The following is a 20,208-nucleotide window of genomic DNA, read 5'->3' on the forward strand; positions in this document are numbered from 1 at the left end:
TGTTACGATGCCTGCTCTCTTGCGTTCGTGTTTTTTATGTTTGTCTGTTTACTTTTTGCGTTTTCGCCATTCGCTCGCTACTCGCCCTGCTATGTATCTTCTGGTGTTGCTGATCACGTATTCTTTCTCAGCGTTGTCTATGTTACTTTCCCTCCTGGAAAATATAATCACCTTGTGCGTGCTCTCACTCCTTGGACGCATTTCCGAAGACGTTTTTTTAGTTTTCCAGGCGATAAGGTCGACTGCTTTGGTGCCACCTTATGAAGCATGATGCTCCGCAACTGCGGTGAATACCAAGTTCTGATCCTCGCTGTCGAAACCCAATCAATCTTAGCCGAGTATCAAGCTTCCTTAAGGGCTGTGGACGGCCTTGTCGCCATATAATTCGATGTTTATCAACTGACTTGGTAGTGTAAATTGGCCACCATAAAGAGTTTCAAAGCTAACATCTCGAGCGTTAACCCTTCGCTCTCACGAAGAAACATCAGCTTTGAACTCTTACGATGGCCAATTTACACTATCAACTCAGTTGATAAAACCAAATTACCTTGTTACTCCCATCGACGCAGCACCAGTTTCTTTAAAAACTTACCTCCTCTATTCATTACTCACCATATACTTTGCCCTAGTTCCCCAGTGACCACATCACCCTTTCAACTCTCCACAAACTGTAGCATCCTGAAGTTTGAATTTTGAGTCCAGTTGAGTGACAAGCTTGTCTAAAGCTACCCGGGCATCGCGCGCACGATATGATAAGTTTACAAACTGACTAAAACAAAGCTGTACGAATGACTTGGACGTGTCTTACCGACTTTATTAAAAGAAAACTCGCTGTAAGTCTGTGACTCGAACGATTGATGAGGAACAACGAGGTCAACCATCACAAACGAAACGTCACATACTGTCATCGTTCCTGATGTTCGCACGGTCCTGTTGTTCTTTTTAAGCGTCCACATTTTCGGAGACGGAATTAGATCAAAAGCACTGCTTATAAAAAATTTCATCTTAAACACTTTGGTTGCTTTGCAACACCGACGAAAAGTAAAGGTACATTCAAATTAAAAACACAGGGTCACCGTTAAAAGGATCAGTGGTTTTATCTCGAGTTAAATGAAAAACGTGAAAGCAAAAATTTGTTGTTGGTGGCCTTATGTGGCCTGTGCAACGTCTGGGCTCACATTAGCCTCAAGAACTTGTTTTAAAAGATTGTCGATGGTAGTATCGTCCAGAATTTCCGATTTTTCTCCTAGGTCTATTTCCGGTACAAGAACTCTTAACAGTTTGCACACATTATCGCGAAGATTTCTGAGCTGTTGCGCAGATTGTGCCAGCGTTATCCACTGTTGTTCTTTGTTCAGTTTACTGAGCTTGACGATCAAGTCATTATCGACGCCTTCTACAGCCGCTCCGTCACTGTCGGGTAGTCCCTCTGTAGGCTTTTCCTCAGAAGGAGGGGCCGGGGGTGGAGAGTCGATTAAAATAATTTCCTCTGCGCGTGGTTTCTTCGGCACTGGTTGTTCGATGACGTCATCGTCACTGTCATGCGCTCTCTTATTCCCTTTCACCAAAGGGCTGAAAACACATTTCACGACTTAATCAACTACTGATCAGAATCAAATGTAAAAGGAAAAACAAGAATTGACGGGGGTAAAAACAAATATTCAAATTTATCCGTAGGATTTTAAATGCAATGCGTTAGTCCCTAATAAAGTCTGTTACACGTTGGAGGTTGAATCAATTTAATCGACTTTATGAAGTCGTCGACATTTTCCCACTTGTTCGTTTTTGAGAATTATCTTTTCTGATTTGTGGAAACCAAAGGTACGGGTTCGATTCCTCATTGGTATTCAGAATTCTTTCTTTGTCTTACACTCATGACAAGACGTAAAAACACAATTCTTTATTTTCTCTTTAATGTTTAGGTTATTAATTTAATGAGACGAGCACATTGGATAGGTCGGCACGTCCAGTTGAACTTTTCCGTTTTTTAATCCTACAATCTAGGCGGTTTCTCCTGTTCATCTACAATAGAAATAGAGAGGATAAGAAATGATCTGTCTTACCTGTCGGCTTTCTCAGTTTTTACTTCCAAAGTAAGACCTGTAGATGCACCTAATGCTGGGGTTCCAGAATGCACCTGAGATATCTGAATACCAGGCCCTGATGACATGGGGCTAACAGGGACTGCTGGTTTTGGTTCCTGTTTAATTTGGACCTACCGACAGAAATAGAAGAAATAATAATAATATTAATAATAATTAAAACATTCAAGTAACGTTATAAATAAAATTACGGTACAAGAAAAACAACAACATCGACAGCAGCAGCAGAAACCAATCCAGTACCTGCAATACTTGATTGGCAGTTGACGCAACAGATTGAGCACCAATTTTGACTGTGGGTTTAACAGTTGGTGTCTGGACAGGCTGAGCTACCGCGCCAGCTGCAGCAGAGGACACTGGTACAGACGCTACCTGTGTCTGTGGCGAGGGTGCAATGTACCGAAATCTGTCTTGCATTGTCACGTGATTTCTGAGTTCAGTAGGTGACTGTTTTGTCGGGGGATTGACCTCAGGGATTACAGCAGACACTGGCGATACCACTGAGGCTTGTGTTGCTTGTCTGTTCACTTCCTGTAATGACTCTAAAGGTTTGTAGCTAGTTGATATGGCTGGTGATTTTAGGGGAGTACTGCTTTGCTGAGGAACCTGGTTATGTGATACTGGTGTTGTCTGAAGGGTGACTACGCCTGTACCCTGTTGCTGCTTTGGAGGTTGCGACGGTTGAATAGGCAACGCCCTCACCTGGAATGAAGTTGGCGTGCTTGACTGGGAGATGGGTGTGGTCAGGTGAACTTTATGCCCTGATGAGAGCACCATATTCTGAACAGCAACCCTCTGCTGTCCTGTTGACTGCCCTTGACTGACTTGTTGCTGTAACGACTGTACAGATACAACCTTTGGGGTCTGCTGTTCAACTTGTCCTTGAGGATTTGGCACAATTTGCACCAATGGCTTTGAAACAGTTTGTGACTGGTTGGAAGGAACAGACGAGAAAACTTTGACAACCTTGACAGACGCCTGTTGGTGTTGTTGGTTTACATTTCGTCTTAAAATCAATGGTGGCTTGGGAGCATTAGACACCCGAATATTACCAGACACGACCTGAGTCTGAGGTTGCCCTGAAGATGACTGCAAAGAAAAGAAATCATGCTTAACACTCAGAGACTTCAAATATTTCACACCTACAGCTAATGCATCTGAATCTGTACCCCTGATTTCCACCACCCATGACGGGCAAAAACAGGGAATTTGAAGTGACTTTTAGATATTCATCTCGCCTTGAAACATAGTAACTCTCTGCCTTACCCTACGAACAGCTTGAAATTTTTCATTAAGTCCGAAACGATTGATACAATACACATTTCTCAGCCAATGTCACAGTTAAGAGTATGGAACAGATCCTTGAGTTTTAAAGTCCATAGTATAACATTATTCCCAAGGTAATGACCACAATCAAGTATAACACATGAAAATCGGTCTCTAGATAATGATAACATCAATTATCACTCCAATTCTAAGAAATGCAGGCATCAAAGAACAACATATATGACTATTACTTAAGAATAGTCATGGCAAACAAACATACCTTCAGATTGTCTGAAGGTGATTGAATCAGCTATTTGGGAACAGAAAAAATTAAAACACTTTGATGAGAAAGGAGCATTGAAAGACAAATGGATGACCTAAGAATAATCTTCATCAGCTTTGTTGTGTCAAACTTATCATTATGTGGTAATTTGGATGAAATACTGACAGTACAATCGGTGGGGGAAGGTATGGCATGGTTATCAACCTGAGGATCACCATCAGGTACTATATCAAAAATTAGTACGAGGGTTTCATCAGGGTTTTCAAATGCGAGAAAACTGCGGCCTTGTGCCTTTACTGTTTTCGAGTATTTGGAAACCCTGATGAAACCTGATGCACAAGTTTTGGAAATATCTTCTCAATCGCACCTCAGGGATAAAAGAAAATGGAAATAGTCACAAATGTTTCACATGTCGGTAAGTTTGTGGTTGTAATTCAAATTAAGAAATGAGTTCAATAGACTTTGATGCTTTATCAAACTCAAGGGTTTGATATTATATGAAACTCATGGATAGCGCACCATTCCAGTGTTTCACTGGGGTTTAAAACCACATGCACGTCACGAAATTGGCGTGTCTTGGTTATGAGTTTGAGAAAGTTACGTGAAAAGTTGTATGTTAGGCAATTTCAATTAATAGGTCAGTTTTGTTATTATTTAAGTGGCTGGATACTCAAACATACTCCTCTACCAATTTCTATATTTTAATACCCTTGAAAATAGGTCTTTGGCAGTTATTTAAGTTAGGTTGTGAATAACAATGATATTGGTAGGGTGTCACAACATTTACTGAGAGTCAACACTTTTTGCCTGACAGTGTCCACATGTACATTATCCAGCTTTATTTCTGAGTACAGCAACCAAACTTGCCTTTATCCTCAGTGGCTGAGGTGACTTTTGCTCTCCTTTTACCTGCTAGGAAACAGAATGATACAACTGATTTTGATCATCAGCTTAAGTGTTTAGCATTTAACTTGCTATTTGGGAAAATCAGACTTAAGCAAGCAATGCTGTTTACATATGGCTTGCTTTATCATGTGGAGAACCAGGTACACATGATAATAAGCCCACCAATTTTATTCAATAAAGAAAAAAGTATTTGTCGTTATTACAAGAAGAGGTTGATACAAAAGACAAGTGTGTGTGTTACATTTGCCCAATTTGAAAAATATTCTCAAGTACTCATGAAACTTTGTCAAACTCAAAAATTAATTAAGTGATTGACAGCCACCACGGATCTGTTGCCAGTTTGATACACCTAACACTTCATTCTCTCAGAATGAACTTCTACAAAACACTCAAAGTAGGAAATTAATTAAGTGATTGACAGCCACCACGGATCTGTTGCCAGTTTGATACACCTAACACTTCATTCTCTCAGAATGAACTTCTACAAAACACTCAAAGTAGGAAATCAATGTGCATATCACTTTGCCTAACCTGTCTGATGGCTTGCTGTTGTCTTGCGCTATTCTTTTCAATCGTTTGCATGATTGATGGTTCCTGTGCTGACTCCATTTCAGAGAGCTGTTGTCTCAACCTGGTGGTAAAAAATAGCAATAAAAAAGGAATATCAATTAAGTAATTGCTTCACCCCCCTCAAAAAAACAAAATAAAAACAAAATAAAAACAAAAACAAAAAAACAATTTTCCACTGTTGCAAAATGTAGATTTATTAGCAGAATTGACTACGCATTTTACACAAACTGAAATATTCAAATAATTTATCAGGTATATGCTGGGCAAAAAGAACAGAGAAATAAGTGAGTTAAATGCTTATCCTAAAACTTTGATTACCATGTTAAATAGTTTCTTTTTTTTTTTTTTACAAGAAATATAAAATATTTTGTAGCGAACACTGATTTCATCACTGTAGTTTCAAGTGCAAACTTGCATCAGGCTAACACTTCTACGATTCCTGAAATAAGTTCATTTGAAACGTTATGTTCATTTCTCGTTCCTGCATCACCTCATTACATCTCCAAAAATATATATTAGTTTATGTACACACTGTCCAGAAAAATTCACAAACCTTTGCAGCTCAGCCTCTTTTCTCTCCAGAGTCTTTTGTTGTATTTCTGCCTTTCTTGCCTAAGAAGAAATTTTCAGTTGTTAATTGTGCACAAGTCATTAACCAGCATCACACAAAGTTGTTGTAAGGTTCTCAGTATCCCAATCATTAAAAAAAACATGCAATCATAAAGTTGTAAAATGAAACACTTCACAAAGGAATTGACTTCATAGAGTATTAATAGCAATCTTCTTGCAAAATTCCTAAAGTAAATTAAGTTGCTCACCTCTTCAGCCTTTTTTTCCTGTTGAAATGAAAAACAAAAAAAAAATAGATTTTACATCATGTAACAATTTAGCATCAATAACCCACCCCCAATTTGGAGCCCACCCTGCAAATGCCTGTTACCTGGTGGTTTATTTAATGGGTGTTACAGGACAAGTTTATTTATCAAAGAAAAAGGAATCACTTGCATCCATTCAACTCTCTCGAAGGGTTAAAAACCACTACAGGCAAAATAACTGCAACAACAACGTCTGGGGTGAACAGGGAAGGGTTCCCAAATAGACCCTTCCATTTATTACATTGCCCAAGGGGGGTACAACCTAATCCCAGATGACAAGAAAACTAAGAAAACTACTAGGAAAAACTAAACAGACGAAATAAATTGTTTAACTGCCAGCATTATGTCTTTAACTGGAATATGAATGTAGGATCTATAAGCATCGGATTACCAATCTCCTAATTGTTCAATAAGCTCAGCAGGAATTTGGACTTGAAAGGCCAGAGTGGCCCCACTGACTTGAGATGGGTCCAAGTTGATTTTGGCCGCCAATAGTTTAAGCAGAGAGTCAAGCTTTCCATGTGTTAGAGGAGTCAGGCTTCTTGGTGCTGGGACGACAAAGGCTGGACCTGATTAAGGGGCAGGAACTAAATTGAAGGCATGCTTAAGAGCTGTGTAGGGGCAGAGTGGGTGCTGGGCGATGCGAAGTAGGGGAATTGTCAGAATGCATTAGCTAAATTGGATTGTTTTCGACCATCTGGTGATAACAATGGCCCAGTCAGCAAAGAAGACGATGTCGCCTCAACGCAGGTGCTTTGATGGGTTGAAATGAGTTGAACCTCTACACACTAGGTTGGCTTTTCGTAAGAGGCCAAAGAACGCTACCAAACAAACTGCCCAGAAAGTTCCATGCCAGGGATTCTCCAAGTTTAACTAGTTCCTGAGGGCTAAAAGGATTTGGGGAGTAACTGATTTCTTTCGAGACACTGTCAAACCTTTGTCATGTTTAATTCTTCAAATTGTAGTTGCTAAGTGAAAGTTGTTTTTGGTTGGGTCAGTACGGCCATGCTCAAGATGTAGGATGCGGACTGCATTGAAGTAGGCTGGTATCGAGGATGCTGAAAGTGACCTTGCCAGGAAAGCTGCATACCGATTAAGGATTAAGTCTGCTGCAGGGAGAGGTTGGTAGCCATAATATACACAAAAGGAGAGGCATGAACGCAGTGGGCTCATATAGGTAGACTTGGTAGTGGGAGCATATGCTTGGTGACGGCAGTAGGCAACTTCACGGTCCAAACATGCACATCCTTTGGATCTAAGGAGTGCAAGAGATAATGGTGACATGTGGGATTTTAAATCCTGTGATGTAGGGGACTGAGATAGCCATGCTTGGAACTCTGGCCAGTGACACACATCATCAAGGCGTGAGATACTATCTGCTAAGGTATTAGTCGATCCTGGAATGTGGTCAATGAATAAGCTGAAGCTGAAGTATTCCTTAAGCCAAAATAGGGAACGAATCCAGGCCATGATGAGTGGACAGTGGGATGAGCCTTTGTTTAGAATAGCAGCAGCCACCTGGCTGTCGGACTTGATAACTACATGGTAACCTGACCAGAGAGGTGCCCAACAGTGTGCTGCTAAAACAATTGTTGATGTGGAGAGGGTAGAGAGCAGGGTTGTCCAAGGCCCTGTTAACATACATCCAGTCAGTGTCCCACATGCACCCCCCACAACATGAGGCGTCAGTAAGCACAGGTGTAGGGAACTCTGGGGTCACTGAGGTGAACAAGGTTTTACAGTTATGTGTGGGTAGGAGGGAGATCCACCAGAGAAGGTCAGCTCTTGCATTCAGGTTCAAATAGACGCGATGATATGAACGTTTAGCAGAGTTTGCTAATGTGATAAGTCGCCTTAGAAAAATGCAGCCTCCTCTGACAACATGTGCCGCCCAGTTAAGCTTCCTAAGAAGTTGTTGAAGGTGCAGTTTGGAGCATTTACGTTTCAAGGTTGTCTCCTTGCAAAGGGACAGTAACTCAGACACACGATCAGCTGGAAGGCAAAGCTCGCACTTACCAGTATCGATTTCAACCCCGAGAAATGTCAGGCATTGGGTAGTATAAACATGTTTGGTCCAGTTAATGGTAAAGCCAAGAGACTCCAGTGAGCTTAGTAGCATATCAAAGGTGGCCTTGAAGTGAAGCTGAGTCGGTTCAATAATAAGGAAGTCATCCAGGTAGGCCAGTACAGTATATCCCCTGTTGGCCATCCTACGACAGGCCGCTTGTGTTAGACGATGGAGGGGAGCAAGTGGTTGTGACACTGAAGCTACCTGGTCTATGAAATGTTTGATGAGAGATGAATTGGCTCAGTTCCCCATTTACAGTTTGTGGCAAACTGCATTCGACGGTACAAATCATCGTACTGCATCACTTTTGGCAGGGGATAGCATTTGGCAAGTTCAGAAATCTTTGAACTGTGTAATGTATAATCACAGTATCCTGGGTGGAAGATAGGAGGCCATCTTTCATGAGAATATACATACCGGTAATACAAAAGTTAGCCACTGACCAGGAGGGAATGAAATTTTGTCAAGTGAGGGCTTCTTTTCTTGAGAGGATTTCAAGATGATTTTTGCATCACCTGAGGTTCCAAGCACAGTCTCCCTATCCTCTTGTAGAACTATGGGGAGGGAACAAATGAAATCAGGGATAAGTAATGGGCGTTTACCTCTAGAAGTAGGTTCCAACAGCTGACGTGCCAGATCTTGTTCTTCTTCAGTCAGGCCTACTAAAACTGGGTCTCCCAATGAGTCCATAAGGGATTTTAGTTCAAACTGTACGTTGGGATCTTGATGTAGGTCTTTCAAGGTTGGTTTTGTGGTTAGGTTATCATCAGGCTTTGTTGATTTTTCTGCCGCTACCATTGTGGGGCAGCTGTTCTGTGCTGAATCTCTTTGTAACTTTAACAGCTCGAGTTTGGTACGAGTGAGATCTAGTTCAAGTTGTAAGTTGTGGTTTCGGAGATCTGCGATCGTTCTGTCTTGTTCTACCACAGGCTGCTCGACTTTACGATTTGTCAGGGAAAGATCTTGGATCGACTCAACCTGACTCAGTTCGCATTTGACTACTTCACTTATTTGCAGAGGTGTTGCTGGTTCTGCCAGTGAGTTGTCCATTTTGTAATCTGTAAGTTTTGTCGGAGGGTTAGTTTTCCTGCTGCTCTTTCTAGTTCCCATGGTGCAGATATAAATAACACATACTATTCTAAAGAGAGATGAACGAAGCTAGGTTGTGTTAAAGCACATGTCAGACAAGCTGTGTACAGCGCATGTCAGCAAACTCGCCCCAAGTCTCACTGGAGTTAAATACAAATAATAGCTGTTATTTTTTACTTGGAAAAACCTACTACTTAGCCTTTTGGAATGCAAATAAAATTATTTAGGGCTGACCTTCTCCTTACGCTTTTTATCCTCCATCTCTTTTTCCCTATGGACAGAGAACACAAGAGATGTAGTGTACTGAAAATATAGTAAAAGTACTTGTACCTATGTTAGTAAAGTTACTTAGGACAACTGAATGATGCGAAAGCACTGTAATCAAGTAACATGATTTTACCAGCTTATAAGATACTTGATCAATGAATAGAGACAATATAGAAAGCAATTAGAGTGTGAGTATCTCCTCTAAATTAAGACACAATAGCAGAATTATCAAGAATTGAAAAACATCTGTTGTCATCCAGTCTTAAATGTAGTCAGGATTGGAGGGAATATAAGATAATTAAAGGGGTTAGACGATGTAAAAATAAAACTCTTCAATATATTAATCAACATGCACTGGAGAAGTTGATGTAGAAAAGGGATAACCTTGATGTTTGTCTGCATTGGAGTGATGACCAATCCATATAAAATATCTAGAACACTACTAACAGTGATCAGAGATTTCATCCTGATCACATTTCCCAAGGAAGAACTACATGATGGGCAAATTTACTTACAAGCGCTTCTTTTGTGTCTTGACATAAGCCTGTTCAACTTCATCTTCCTTCTCCTCCGGGATGCTACAAGATCTGATTTTAGGGTTTGGGTTGTCTTTACAATACCACTTGTCAGGAAGTTTAGCAAGGTCTGTTCCATGAGGCAGTTTGCGCCACTTAAGGCAATCATCACATTGAACCCAGCTTTGGTCAGGAAGTTGTCTGGAAAAACAAAAACATTTTCTTCTTAACTCACTAAGTTCGACCTTCTTCAAGATCTGATGGTTAATTCTAAAAACTAGTGACCATCATGCTTCTCCTTGTTGGCTAGTTTGACGCATCAAGGCCCAGTTGTTCAAAGGCTGATTAGTGATAACCCAGGGTTAAATTTTAATCCAATTTTTTTTATTCCTTAAAATTTCAAATGCAGTTTTTGGATAACTTTCTTGATTCTTTTTGGAGCATCCAGTCATCAAACTGTAGACAAAAAGGATTAATGAATTTTCTTTTAAAGCTTTTAGATCTGAAATCAGATTTCACACTAACTCTGAGTTATCTTAACCCACCTTTGAACAACTCAGCCATGTTGTATAAACCAAACATTATCTCTTACTTGTTAAGTTGGTTCCCCACACATATCGAGTTGACATTATGTTTAAATTGTTTACAGAATTTAAACAATGATAACTTCATGGAATCAGTCCCTCAAAAATATCAATTTACAACGACAACCACCATGTTGAGGCTTTGAACTATCCATGAGAAATTCAAGTCCATTGTGAGAGAATTATATGTATGAGTTCTGGGTAAAAAAGTTTGGAGACAAACCAATTGGGCTAACTAAGCCTGAAAGGATAAGAGAAACTAATCTATAAAATTCTCAGAATAAAGTTATGTCTTACTGGACTTCAACAGGCTCTGGAATGGGTTCCTTGCTGTTGGCACGTTGAGGACCTTTTTTCTCATTCCTTCAATGAGAGATTGAAAATACCATACTTAAAACCTTCAACAATAATCTGTGATTGCATGTAATCAATAGTTTGTTCTTCCTGGAAGTATGTATACCAACCCCTTTGAGATTGTTAAAAATCATTTGACTGGGCTGGACTGGAAATTATTTGACCAAGAGCCAAACCTTATTTTGTTAGGCCCACCCTAGCTCAGGCAATAACCTCCCCATCATATGACAGATGTTTCCCTCTTTCAATCCTTTCTTCTTTCAGCTTGTCTCTCACGGGGCTGCTTTTTCCAGCCTTTCTTGCATAGGGCCCCCTTAACACTAAATTTTCTACTACAATAATGTTAATAGAAAGTATTCAACAGCAATTACTAATTACCAGTAGTCATTGAGCTTGGACCCCAAAGCTGCTATTGTGGCTCTATAGATGAAAAAAAACAAGAATCACATAAGTCTTCAGAATTACTGTTTAGATGAAGTAGGTTTCAAACTTAAAAACAGTGATGGAAACAATTCACAATTTTAACATTCCTATTACTGTCTCAAGTTTATCATTATAACCAATTATCAATATACATTGTTATTTTCAACTTGCTACAGAAGGAAAATATTCAAACTAAGATAAATAAGTATAGACTTCAATTCTATTTCACACTTCCTTCTGTAATCAGCATCTACTTTTAGTTAACCCTGACTCATAAGGTCAGGGAAAACTTATGGACAAGTTGATGTAACCAATGTCTTACTGACCACTTGATCAGCAGGGATTTGCTAAAGCAAAGGCATAGAAAAAACCAGGAAAGATTTATTACTCGACGTTTCGGGGTCATCGTGACTCCATTATCAAGAGACTAGTTTAAAAACATGCAAATAAGGAAAGGTACAAGAATAGCATAAATTAGACTGAACGGCTTAAACAAACACCTTGGCGCGGATGGAATCCGTTTGCACGTTCAGTGTTGGCTTACGCATGCGAATATACAACATTTCATTACTGACCACTGTATATCTAATGCTTCATACCAAGTGCAGCAAGTTATTTTCTAGATGTGATCATTCCTACAGAGTATGAAATTCAAGTTCCCAAAAATATTCTCCATGTCAACATGTAGCCATGTCAAGTCTGTGCAACTTGTCAGTAAATGATTCCCGAATCATACCCTCTTCCGTCTGTCAGCCTCGGAAAGATGAGTTTAATAAAAAGACTACTTAACAGCAAGAGTAAGACACATTATTACATATTAATCAAACTTTACTGGGAAGGACTCTGAAAAAAGTTTATCAACCTAATGTACCTGTAAGCTTTAGTATAGTCAAAATCTTGTTTGTTATGAGTTGGTTGTAGAAAATCACATTCAATTACACCTACAACTCCCACTCCCAGGTTATTGGCCTGAAAGCAAAGAAAAATTAAAGGTATAAGGTGATGAAAAAATGGACTCATCTACTAATAGAACAGTATAAGATAGTCATGATTGGTAACTTGCATTTAGATTTGCTGTTCTAATAAACAGTTGTTTATCTTAAAATTATTATTAATTCCTTTTAATTCATCAGCTTAAGCCGGTGATATGAAATACAAATTCACATCTAAAAAGTTTTAATAATAATTATTCGGCTGACTTCTTTACTCTTTCACATCAAGACAGGATTTCTCCATTCAAAATAATACATTTTCAAGCATCAAAGGGAAGAAAAGAAAGAAAAACTTCAAGTCAACCCTTTAACTCCAGTGAGTGACTCAGACAGAAGTTCTCCACACAATATCAAGCAGGCAAGTGATGGAAATAATGAAAAATATCAATTAGAGGGAGTTTTAGATCATCCATTACCAAATTCTCCTAACTAACATCATACAAATTGTAAGGCATGCAAGGAAGGAGAATTTCTCGTGTAATGTTGGGAGGAAAAGGTTAAGGGAGATAGTTTGATTTAAACACAACAAATATATGAAATACATATATCTGAACTGCGATTATGAAACGTATATGTGCACGATCCTCCCAGTAAAGCACTATTTAAGCAAAAGTAAAAATCAGACCTGAAAATTATTTCAGGTCTGATTTTCACTACTGCTTAAATAGTGCTTTACTGCGAGGATCGTGCACATATACATTGTTTGATTTAAAACCAAATTATTTAAGCTGAAATTATGGCAGATGATTCTGCAGACAATAAGATCTTATGATTGGATCTTCAGAGTAAAAAGGTTAATAACTAAATTATGAATAAGTTACCTTTAACTGATAACCAACACGGACATACGGCTTGATTAGTCTGTTGCGGTGATACATCATTATTCCATAATGATTTCTATTTTGACTGAAACCAAATGTGATTTTAGTCTTTTGCCCATTTAACTGTCAACAAGTTAAGGAAAGATACTAAGAAAATTTCATTCTACCACCATAAAACAGAGCTTACATATGCTGACTGAATGAGTTGATCAAGTAAATTTCACTGATGGTTGAAATATGCCTCTCTCCCACAGAGGCCATACTTCAATTGAGTTGCACAGGTCAGGTTGGATTTCAGGTATTTTTTTAAGCGTTTTTCCACAAAGTAAGTTTTCCTAAGCCAACCTCCACTGAAAATAATAATTAATATTTTTATTAAAAACTGCATGTTATTATTTTTTTGTGTTTGATACACTTTCTACAGAAATTGGCAAAATTTTGTTCATTTGTGACTAGTGTCATCAGGATGAGTTTGGTTAAAAGCACAGTTTTATTAATTGTTGATGAAAAACAAGTAGGATTAAACCACATAATGTTTAAAGATGAAAACAAAACAAAATGATACTGTTTAAGCTAAGACTGTAAGGCAGAGCTATTTATTAACAGAGATACCACAAGCACACTGATTGGTCAAAAACCTATCATTTCTTGCATCAGTAAACCTACAGAAAATTGAAGTTTATTGACCATACTTCCCATTGGTTTACTGGTGAAATAAACCACTTGGGTTGTTGGGAAAACATGAGAGACATTTGTTAATCACTCGCCTCCCTCTCCTGATTTATAACCTTTTTCTTGCATTCTCCCCACAACTGTCATGGGTTATTACATCAATAAACTGACAGAAAGTGCTACCCATTGATTAAATAGTCCCTGCAGAAGTAGTCAGGCATACCTGTACCTCACCACAGCAAGAATTTTCAATTTAAAGGTAGGTCTGAAAAATTAAGGATACAGCTCCAGCATGTGTGTTCCCCTCCCTCAAGGAAGGGCGGTAGTAATCCATTTCAGTCTTACTGAGACTCTTTGTTATTACCATGGTGCGCACCTTTTTGCCTCTTAGTATTATCTGCATTCTTGGCTTTAGGTACAGAATTGCACAGTACGCCTAGAAAAAAGTTACATGCAGTTACAGTTTATTGTACAAAGGCTGTTGCAGGTCCAAAAACATTAAAGACAGAGGAGAGATGAGCTGAGGTAAAACAAAACCAGAGAATTTGCTCGGGAGGCTACGGGAAGTTCAATCAATAATCTTAAGTTATCAATTTCAGTGAAAGTAGGCTATGATTTTACTTGACATGTACCAATTACTTCACAGTAAATGATAACTCAGTTAATTCAAAGCTTACTTAGTAATGCAACTACTATTTATTAATTGAAAACACACACAAACTTACCCTTAAAGAGTAATCTGACTCTGGAATGTGATTTTGCCGCTCCTGCCTTTTCAGTTTACTGATTTCCGAGTCTGTATCCTCAGGTATTTTAATGTCATCAAGTGCAGTTGAAAAATCAAATTCTGGTTTGCCATCAGAAGTAGTTCGAACATTGAAGATGATAATACGCGTACCACCGGGATTTTGAATTCCAGCAAACTCAGCAAAAAGTTCCTCTTTGTGTTTAAACATTGAATGTGTTAGGATATCCTGTAAGGCTTTGTCTTTGTCAGACTTCTGAACAATTTTTAAGACATGTTAAGGATATCAAACAAATATTGGATTTTTCACCACTAGTCAAAACTTATTCAGGGTTGCCACTCATTAGAACCCCAAAAAATTCCCTGACTTTTCACTGACCTCAAAACATTTTTCACTGACCTAAAATTAAATTAATTATCAAACTGGCGAAATCCACTTTTACATTTCTCCATTGCTTTTAAGCTTCTATCTGATTTGCTACCCTTGATTGACTACCTCACAAACCTTTGTGGAACCCTCAAAACAAAATTCCCTGACTTTTCACTGACTTTGATGAGAACTAAGATTTTCCCTGACTTTTTGCAAAATTTTCTGACTTTTCCCTGACCTTGAAAATTTTTTGTTTTTCCCTGACCATGGCAACCCTGTTATTGAATAAGCCCTTTTACAGTAAGTTTATTCATTGGATAAATACAAACACAAGCCTTTCATGAATTTCATAGCCAAATACAATCTTCTTGGTCAAAAGAAAATTATTTAACCCCTTTTAATACCTGAGATCTGTCTGTTAACTCTAGATGCTTCACATTTCCTAATAACTTAGTTGTAAAAATTTGGTCTAAGATCAAGATTACAAATTGTACCTAATAAGTTCGAATATTCTCATTACCTGTTCACTGGTAAATGTAGGGGTATTACAGGAAAAAGTTACATGTTAATCACTTCCAAAAGTTTAAGAGTTGAAGTTTAACTTCCAAGGAAATTCTTATAGAAATGCAGGTCCTTTTGGTCAAATCTTGCTATTATCAGCCCATTCAAGGTGACTTATGATGTAAAAGAATTCATTTTCAAGATAAAAAATAGAAAGATGCAGTTTTTTATAAAAAAAAAAAGAATTATTTTCAATTTTTAATCACATTTTCTAAATTTTTAAGAGGACTTGCAACACAAACGGCCAAACTTACTGAGGAAAATTTGAAACGGTGATGTATTATATAATTCAACACACTTTGCAGCCACTTGCTAACCCTGTACGTCCGAGACTGTCTTTAATTTGAGGCGCCAAATTCGAGTTTGGCGCGAACCATAAGCATGCATGGCGGAAGTAAAGAAGATGTAGTGAACGAGACATTGCGATCGGTTTTCACGTAGAAATAACTTCATTTAGAAAAGGATATTTCCATCAGAATCCCAGGTAACCATTGGCACAAGAATGGTTTCGGCTTTAATGGCTTCCAAGTAAGTTTGAGAAAGAAACCCTACGCTTTTGGTGTCCCCGTTTTTTGTAAACACGATCGCGTCTTTTCCCAATCGCATGGATCCCGATTTAAAACCATTGCCATAATGTCCTACTGGCATATGTCCATTTTTTGCTACCTAGAAAATAACATCACAACAACAACAACAAAAAAAAAACGTTGAGAGTTCGAATTTACGTCAAATCGCATAAATCAGTTTCAGGTAAGTGAATAAATTCGTAACGCACAGGCAACGTGGAATTAAATCGTTCCGCAAAATCCTACCTTGTCGCAAAATCCAAAGCTGCAAAATTAACAAATCGTAGGTGTAAGTATTAAGCAGCCTTTTGTCAAGTCAGTAGGCCGTAAGCAGTGCATCGTCCGAAAAAATAACTCATACCTAAGCATTTTATGTAGTTTCTCTGGACCCATCCCGGCCCCGTTGTCCGTGAACACTAAACAGTAGTTGTATTTGTGGTATCTTTTGACGTCTATCCACAACTGTCTTGCATTCACGTCAGGATCGTAAGCATTATCTGCGAGCAAAAGGTAGAGAGATAGAACAAATGAAAACCCTTCGTGCTCATGGTCGCGAAATGAAATGCGAAAACCTACCGATGAGTTCGGCGATAGCACTGAACGGCCATGTGTGACTTGTCGAATTCGTGTGCAAATACTTGGGACTGAGCTGTGGAATGAATGCATCTTATAAGCGAAATGGAGCATTTTTCAGTGTAAAATACTTTCATTGAACCTACAGTGCTGAGCCGAACTCCCACATCTGTAGAATCCTGAGCTAGGGGTATCGCCATTTGTTTTGTATTTGTACTCCCCCTTCGATGATTTCAGCGCAGTCAGCTCGGCCGGCCCGAGGTCCCCCAACACTGCGGTGGTCGTTTTCCGTTGGAGAATATGAAAGGCGTGGGATGAGAAAAGATTGGCATATGAAGGAAAAACGTCATATTCAGCCAATCAAAAACTCAAGTTTTGATGATTGACAGTCGGCGCGCAAGATATCATCCAATCTCAACGCAGAGCGTTGTCACGCCTTAACCATCGCGCAGTAAAGCGCACGCATCAGTAACTCAGCCTTTTGGCTCGAATGAAATCAATCTTTGAACCAAAGACAGCGAATAGTGATTACATTTCAATTTCAGTTTGTGCAATCTTCCGTGCTCAAATAATCCTTTCAACTATTGCCTACCATTGTGTCCTAAAATCGGCATGAATACAAAGTTTTTTTTAGTAGCGTTAATTGCCCTAATTCAAGCAGATCTATTCAAACTTCTCTGGTTGAAAGGTCGCGTCAAACAACATTTATAGCTTTGAAGATTCCAAACCTTAACGACGGAATACGGAAGATTAATGCTATCAAGCACTAAACAACACAGCGCGAAATAAAGCACATTGCTTCGCTTGTTCTGGCATTTACGCAGACACGAACATTCTTAGAGAAATATATTCCCGTTTCAAAATGAAAACACGATTTCCTGTGGTTCCGCTGGGTTTTAAATTACTTTGCATAATGAAGCCAGAAATTGACATGGTTTACTAATTTGGACGAATCGCATGCAAGCGAACAAGTCAAGCGGATAATTTGCATGTGATGTCCACGTGCTGATCATGAATCGGGCACCAGGTTATGATGAAATGATACTGTGCGTAGGCGTCTTATGCCCTTTTAAGGAAAAGTGACACGTGTTAAATTTCCATGCGCTTGCGCATAACATGTCAGGTTTCCAATCGATTTGCGCTGACCACCTTTGTTATTGATTCCTTCGCTGGCGTATAGCAGTCTGAAATCAACCACACGCGTCAAATTGGTTCCTAGTCGTTCAATGTGATTGGCTTGTGATAAAGGGAGAGTTGAGGTCTATATCCAGTTTTGACCCAGGTCGACTTGATCCGATGGTTCCTGTGAAAAGATTGAATTAGTATATCGCATGCGAGTTACGCACTAAAGATTACACAACTGACAGAAAAAACACACAACAATATTTGCGGCAACTTATAATGAGAAAGATTCTAGTTCGAGAGTTTACGGAGATGGCGAAAGCTTTGTTTCTTCGCTACCGAAATCTATAAATAAATATTAGAAGCATAGGCAATGAAAGTGAAAAGCTGCTACATGTGCTGCTTAGATTTATGAATGGGAAGATTAAATTATGATGAGTATACAGAAGATTCACGACGTTTCTAGAAACAAAATGAAACTTGCTCACGAGGGCAACTTTTAACAGATGAAGGTAACTCGGAAGGCATTAAACTTTGCACGGCCTCCAGTGTATTATGCAATCCTGAGTGACACGAGACTGTCACGTGCGATCAGTTCTGCCTCATCAGATACAAACTAAGGAGTCGGTAAATATTGGAGAGTCGTTCGAAAAGGAGACTACTCAAGGAAGCAAGCTTTTAGTTCTTTGATTCATACTAAACCATAACCCTGAGAGTAAAAGTCGAGATTCAAAAACCTAATTTCAAACACTGGATCATGGAAGCCTCTAGATTTAAATTCAAGCAGACACACAGGCTGAGATAATTCAAGTACCTTAGCTGGAACAAAATACACTAAATCAATTTTTAAATTATTTCCACGCGAAGTACTCAGTTTAAACACTGGAGACACTGTAGCCTAAGAAATCTCCAAGCATCAATAGCTGTGCAATAAGTTCGTTTAAAATCTCGCTGCCATGATTTACGAGATAACAGCGAAGCCTGCTAAGATGGCTTTATCTTTCCGCTAAAGGCAGCTAAAAAATTGTATCAATTCAAGATGAACTTGACCTTTCAGTGAATCAAGAAATATCAAGCAGTCTGCATATCTATGGCAGCCTCGATATCAAACTTGGAGCAACGTGCTGTACAGTACGACCTTGGGCTCATTATTCACCACGCGGTGCTCAATAATATTACATCTATTCGGTGGAGTCAAGAGGTAATGAAAAGTAATGATTGCATTTGATCTGTGATTGGTCAGCGGAGGACTCTTGCCCATGCCTATCGGGAAATTGGATATCAACAGATATATGTGTTCCCGGATTTTCCGGTTTCGATGCTTATCGCGCAACGGAAGAAAATACAATTTTTACAATGAGCCAATTCAGTTTTGCTTTCTATTCCATAGATATGTAAAAGAAAAGTTCAGGATAATCGAAAGGTTCACAGAACTCTCATGCCAGTATCCGTGTGATATAGAACAACTTGACAAAAGACGAAACAGGAAGCCATCGTGGAGCAGTTTTTCAATGAAGTGTCGAAAGTAATCCGGAATTGCCTCGCTCTGTGATTGGTCCAGAAGAGTCGCGCTGCTCTCTCAACCAATCAGAATCAAACCTATAACCAACCTTGAGTTGGCCACCCGTGTTTTCCCGCGCTTTAGCAATTTTGATCATTTTTACTTTGAATTTTCATTGGCTTTAAAAAGTATTTTCCTGCTTCTTATTGGCTGTTGGGATAACCTTGGTTTTGTTTTTACGACACTCAGTCGAAATCTCTGTGCTGCTTGTATTTTATCTTCGTTAAAGCCCCGCATGCTGTATGCAACTTAGAACCATCTATAGTTTTTAAAAACTGGATTATTGGATAATGCAATTTAAGATTTTTTATTGGCTTAGCCATTATGGTATATGAACCAATATACCATAATCTAATATCTGTACATTGTAACATCCGGTTTCTTCATACAAAATAAAGTCGAGAAGATTTGTCTAATATCTTGGGGGCATTTTTTTTTAATGAAACAATTATTCCACTCGTGCTTGTTGGATATCAGATGATTATAGCCAACTCGGCGCTACGCGCCTCGTTGGCTATCTATCATCTAATGATCATATCCAACGCGCGCTCGTGGAATAAATATATCTTATTAGACGTTTTGTTGTGTAGTATCGCTGAGTATTTTTACGAGTTGTGCCGTATTTTGACGAGCCCGTAGGGCGAGTCAAAATACAAATAACGAGTAAAAATACTCAGCGATACTACACAACAAAACGTCTAATAAGTTATTTATTATCCAACACGCCAAACTGTTATTTCAGTGCGGGCGAATTTCGCGGATATTTATTTACGGGAAATGCGTGACAGAAGTATGCGAAGCGGAACGGAATTGGCGCGTTGTTGTGTCGCTGTTTCTATTTTCTTCATTAAATGAAGAAATTTTCTGGTCGTCAAGCTGTTTTTCTTCGTTCGATTCATCTAATGAACTTGGACCTATATTTG

The 20,208-nt window shown here is 38.9% G+C and overlaps 1 protein-coding gene and 1 pseudogene across 2 annotated transcripts; both read right to left on the reverse strand.

The window, feature by feature from the left end:
• Window positions 1-793: 793 nt before the first annotated feature.
• On the reverse strand, window positions 794-16,905 carry LOC111322832 (uncharacterized). Of its 2 annotated transcripts, XM_088731303.1 has the most exons (21): window positions 16,749-16,905; window positions 16,606-16,678; window positions 16,391-16,526; window positions 16,276-16,294; window positions 15,933-16,129; window positions 14,513-14,801; window positions 14,071-14,223; window positions 13,116-13,238; window positions 12,174-12,271; window positions 11,258-11,299; window positions 10,823-10,888; window positions 9,942-10,142; window positions 9,394-9,430; window positions 5,946-5,963; window positions 5,681-5,739; window positions 5,089-5,188; window positions 4,519-4,563; window positions 3,649-3,678; window positions 2,346-3,191; window positions 2,064-2,215; window positions 794-1,572 (listed from the first exon to the last, which is right to left on the reverse strand). In XM_088731303.1, exons 1-21 carry the CDS (start codon window positions 16,800-16,802, stop codon window positions 1,149-1,151), a joined length of 3,162 nt encoding a protein of 1,053 aa, XP_088587429.1. In that variant the 5' UTR covers window positions 16,803-16,905; the 3' UTR covers window positions 794-1,148. The 2 variants fall into 2 exon arrangements, with proteins under 2 accessions (XP_088587429.1, XP_088587428.1); XM_088731302.1 differs by lacking the exons at window positions 15,933-16,129; window positions 16,276-16,294; window positions 16,391-16,526; window positions 16,606-16,678; window positions 16,749-16,905 and having other exon boundaries at window positions 4,519-4,560; window positions 14,513-14,819.
• On the reverse strand, window positions 5,979-9,387 carry LOC148725764 (uncharacterized; annotated as a pseudogene).
• Window positions 16,906-20,208: the final 3,303 nt, after the last annotated feature.

Source organism: Stylophora pistillata, chromosome 8 (genome assembly GCF_964205215.1).
Source record: "Stylophora pistillata chromosome 8, jaStyPist1.2, whole genome shotgun sequence".
NCBI lineage: Eukaryota > Metazoa > Cnidaria > Anthozoa > Scleractinia > Pocilloporidae > Stylophora > Stylophora pistillata.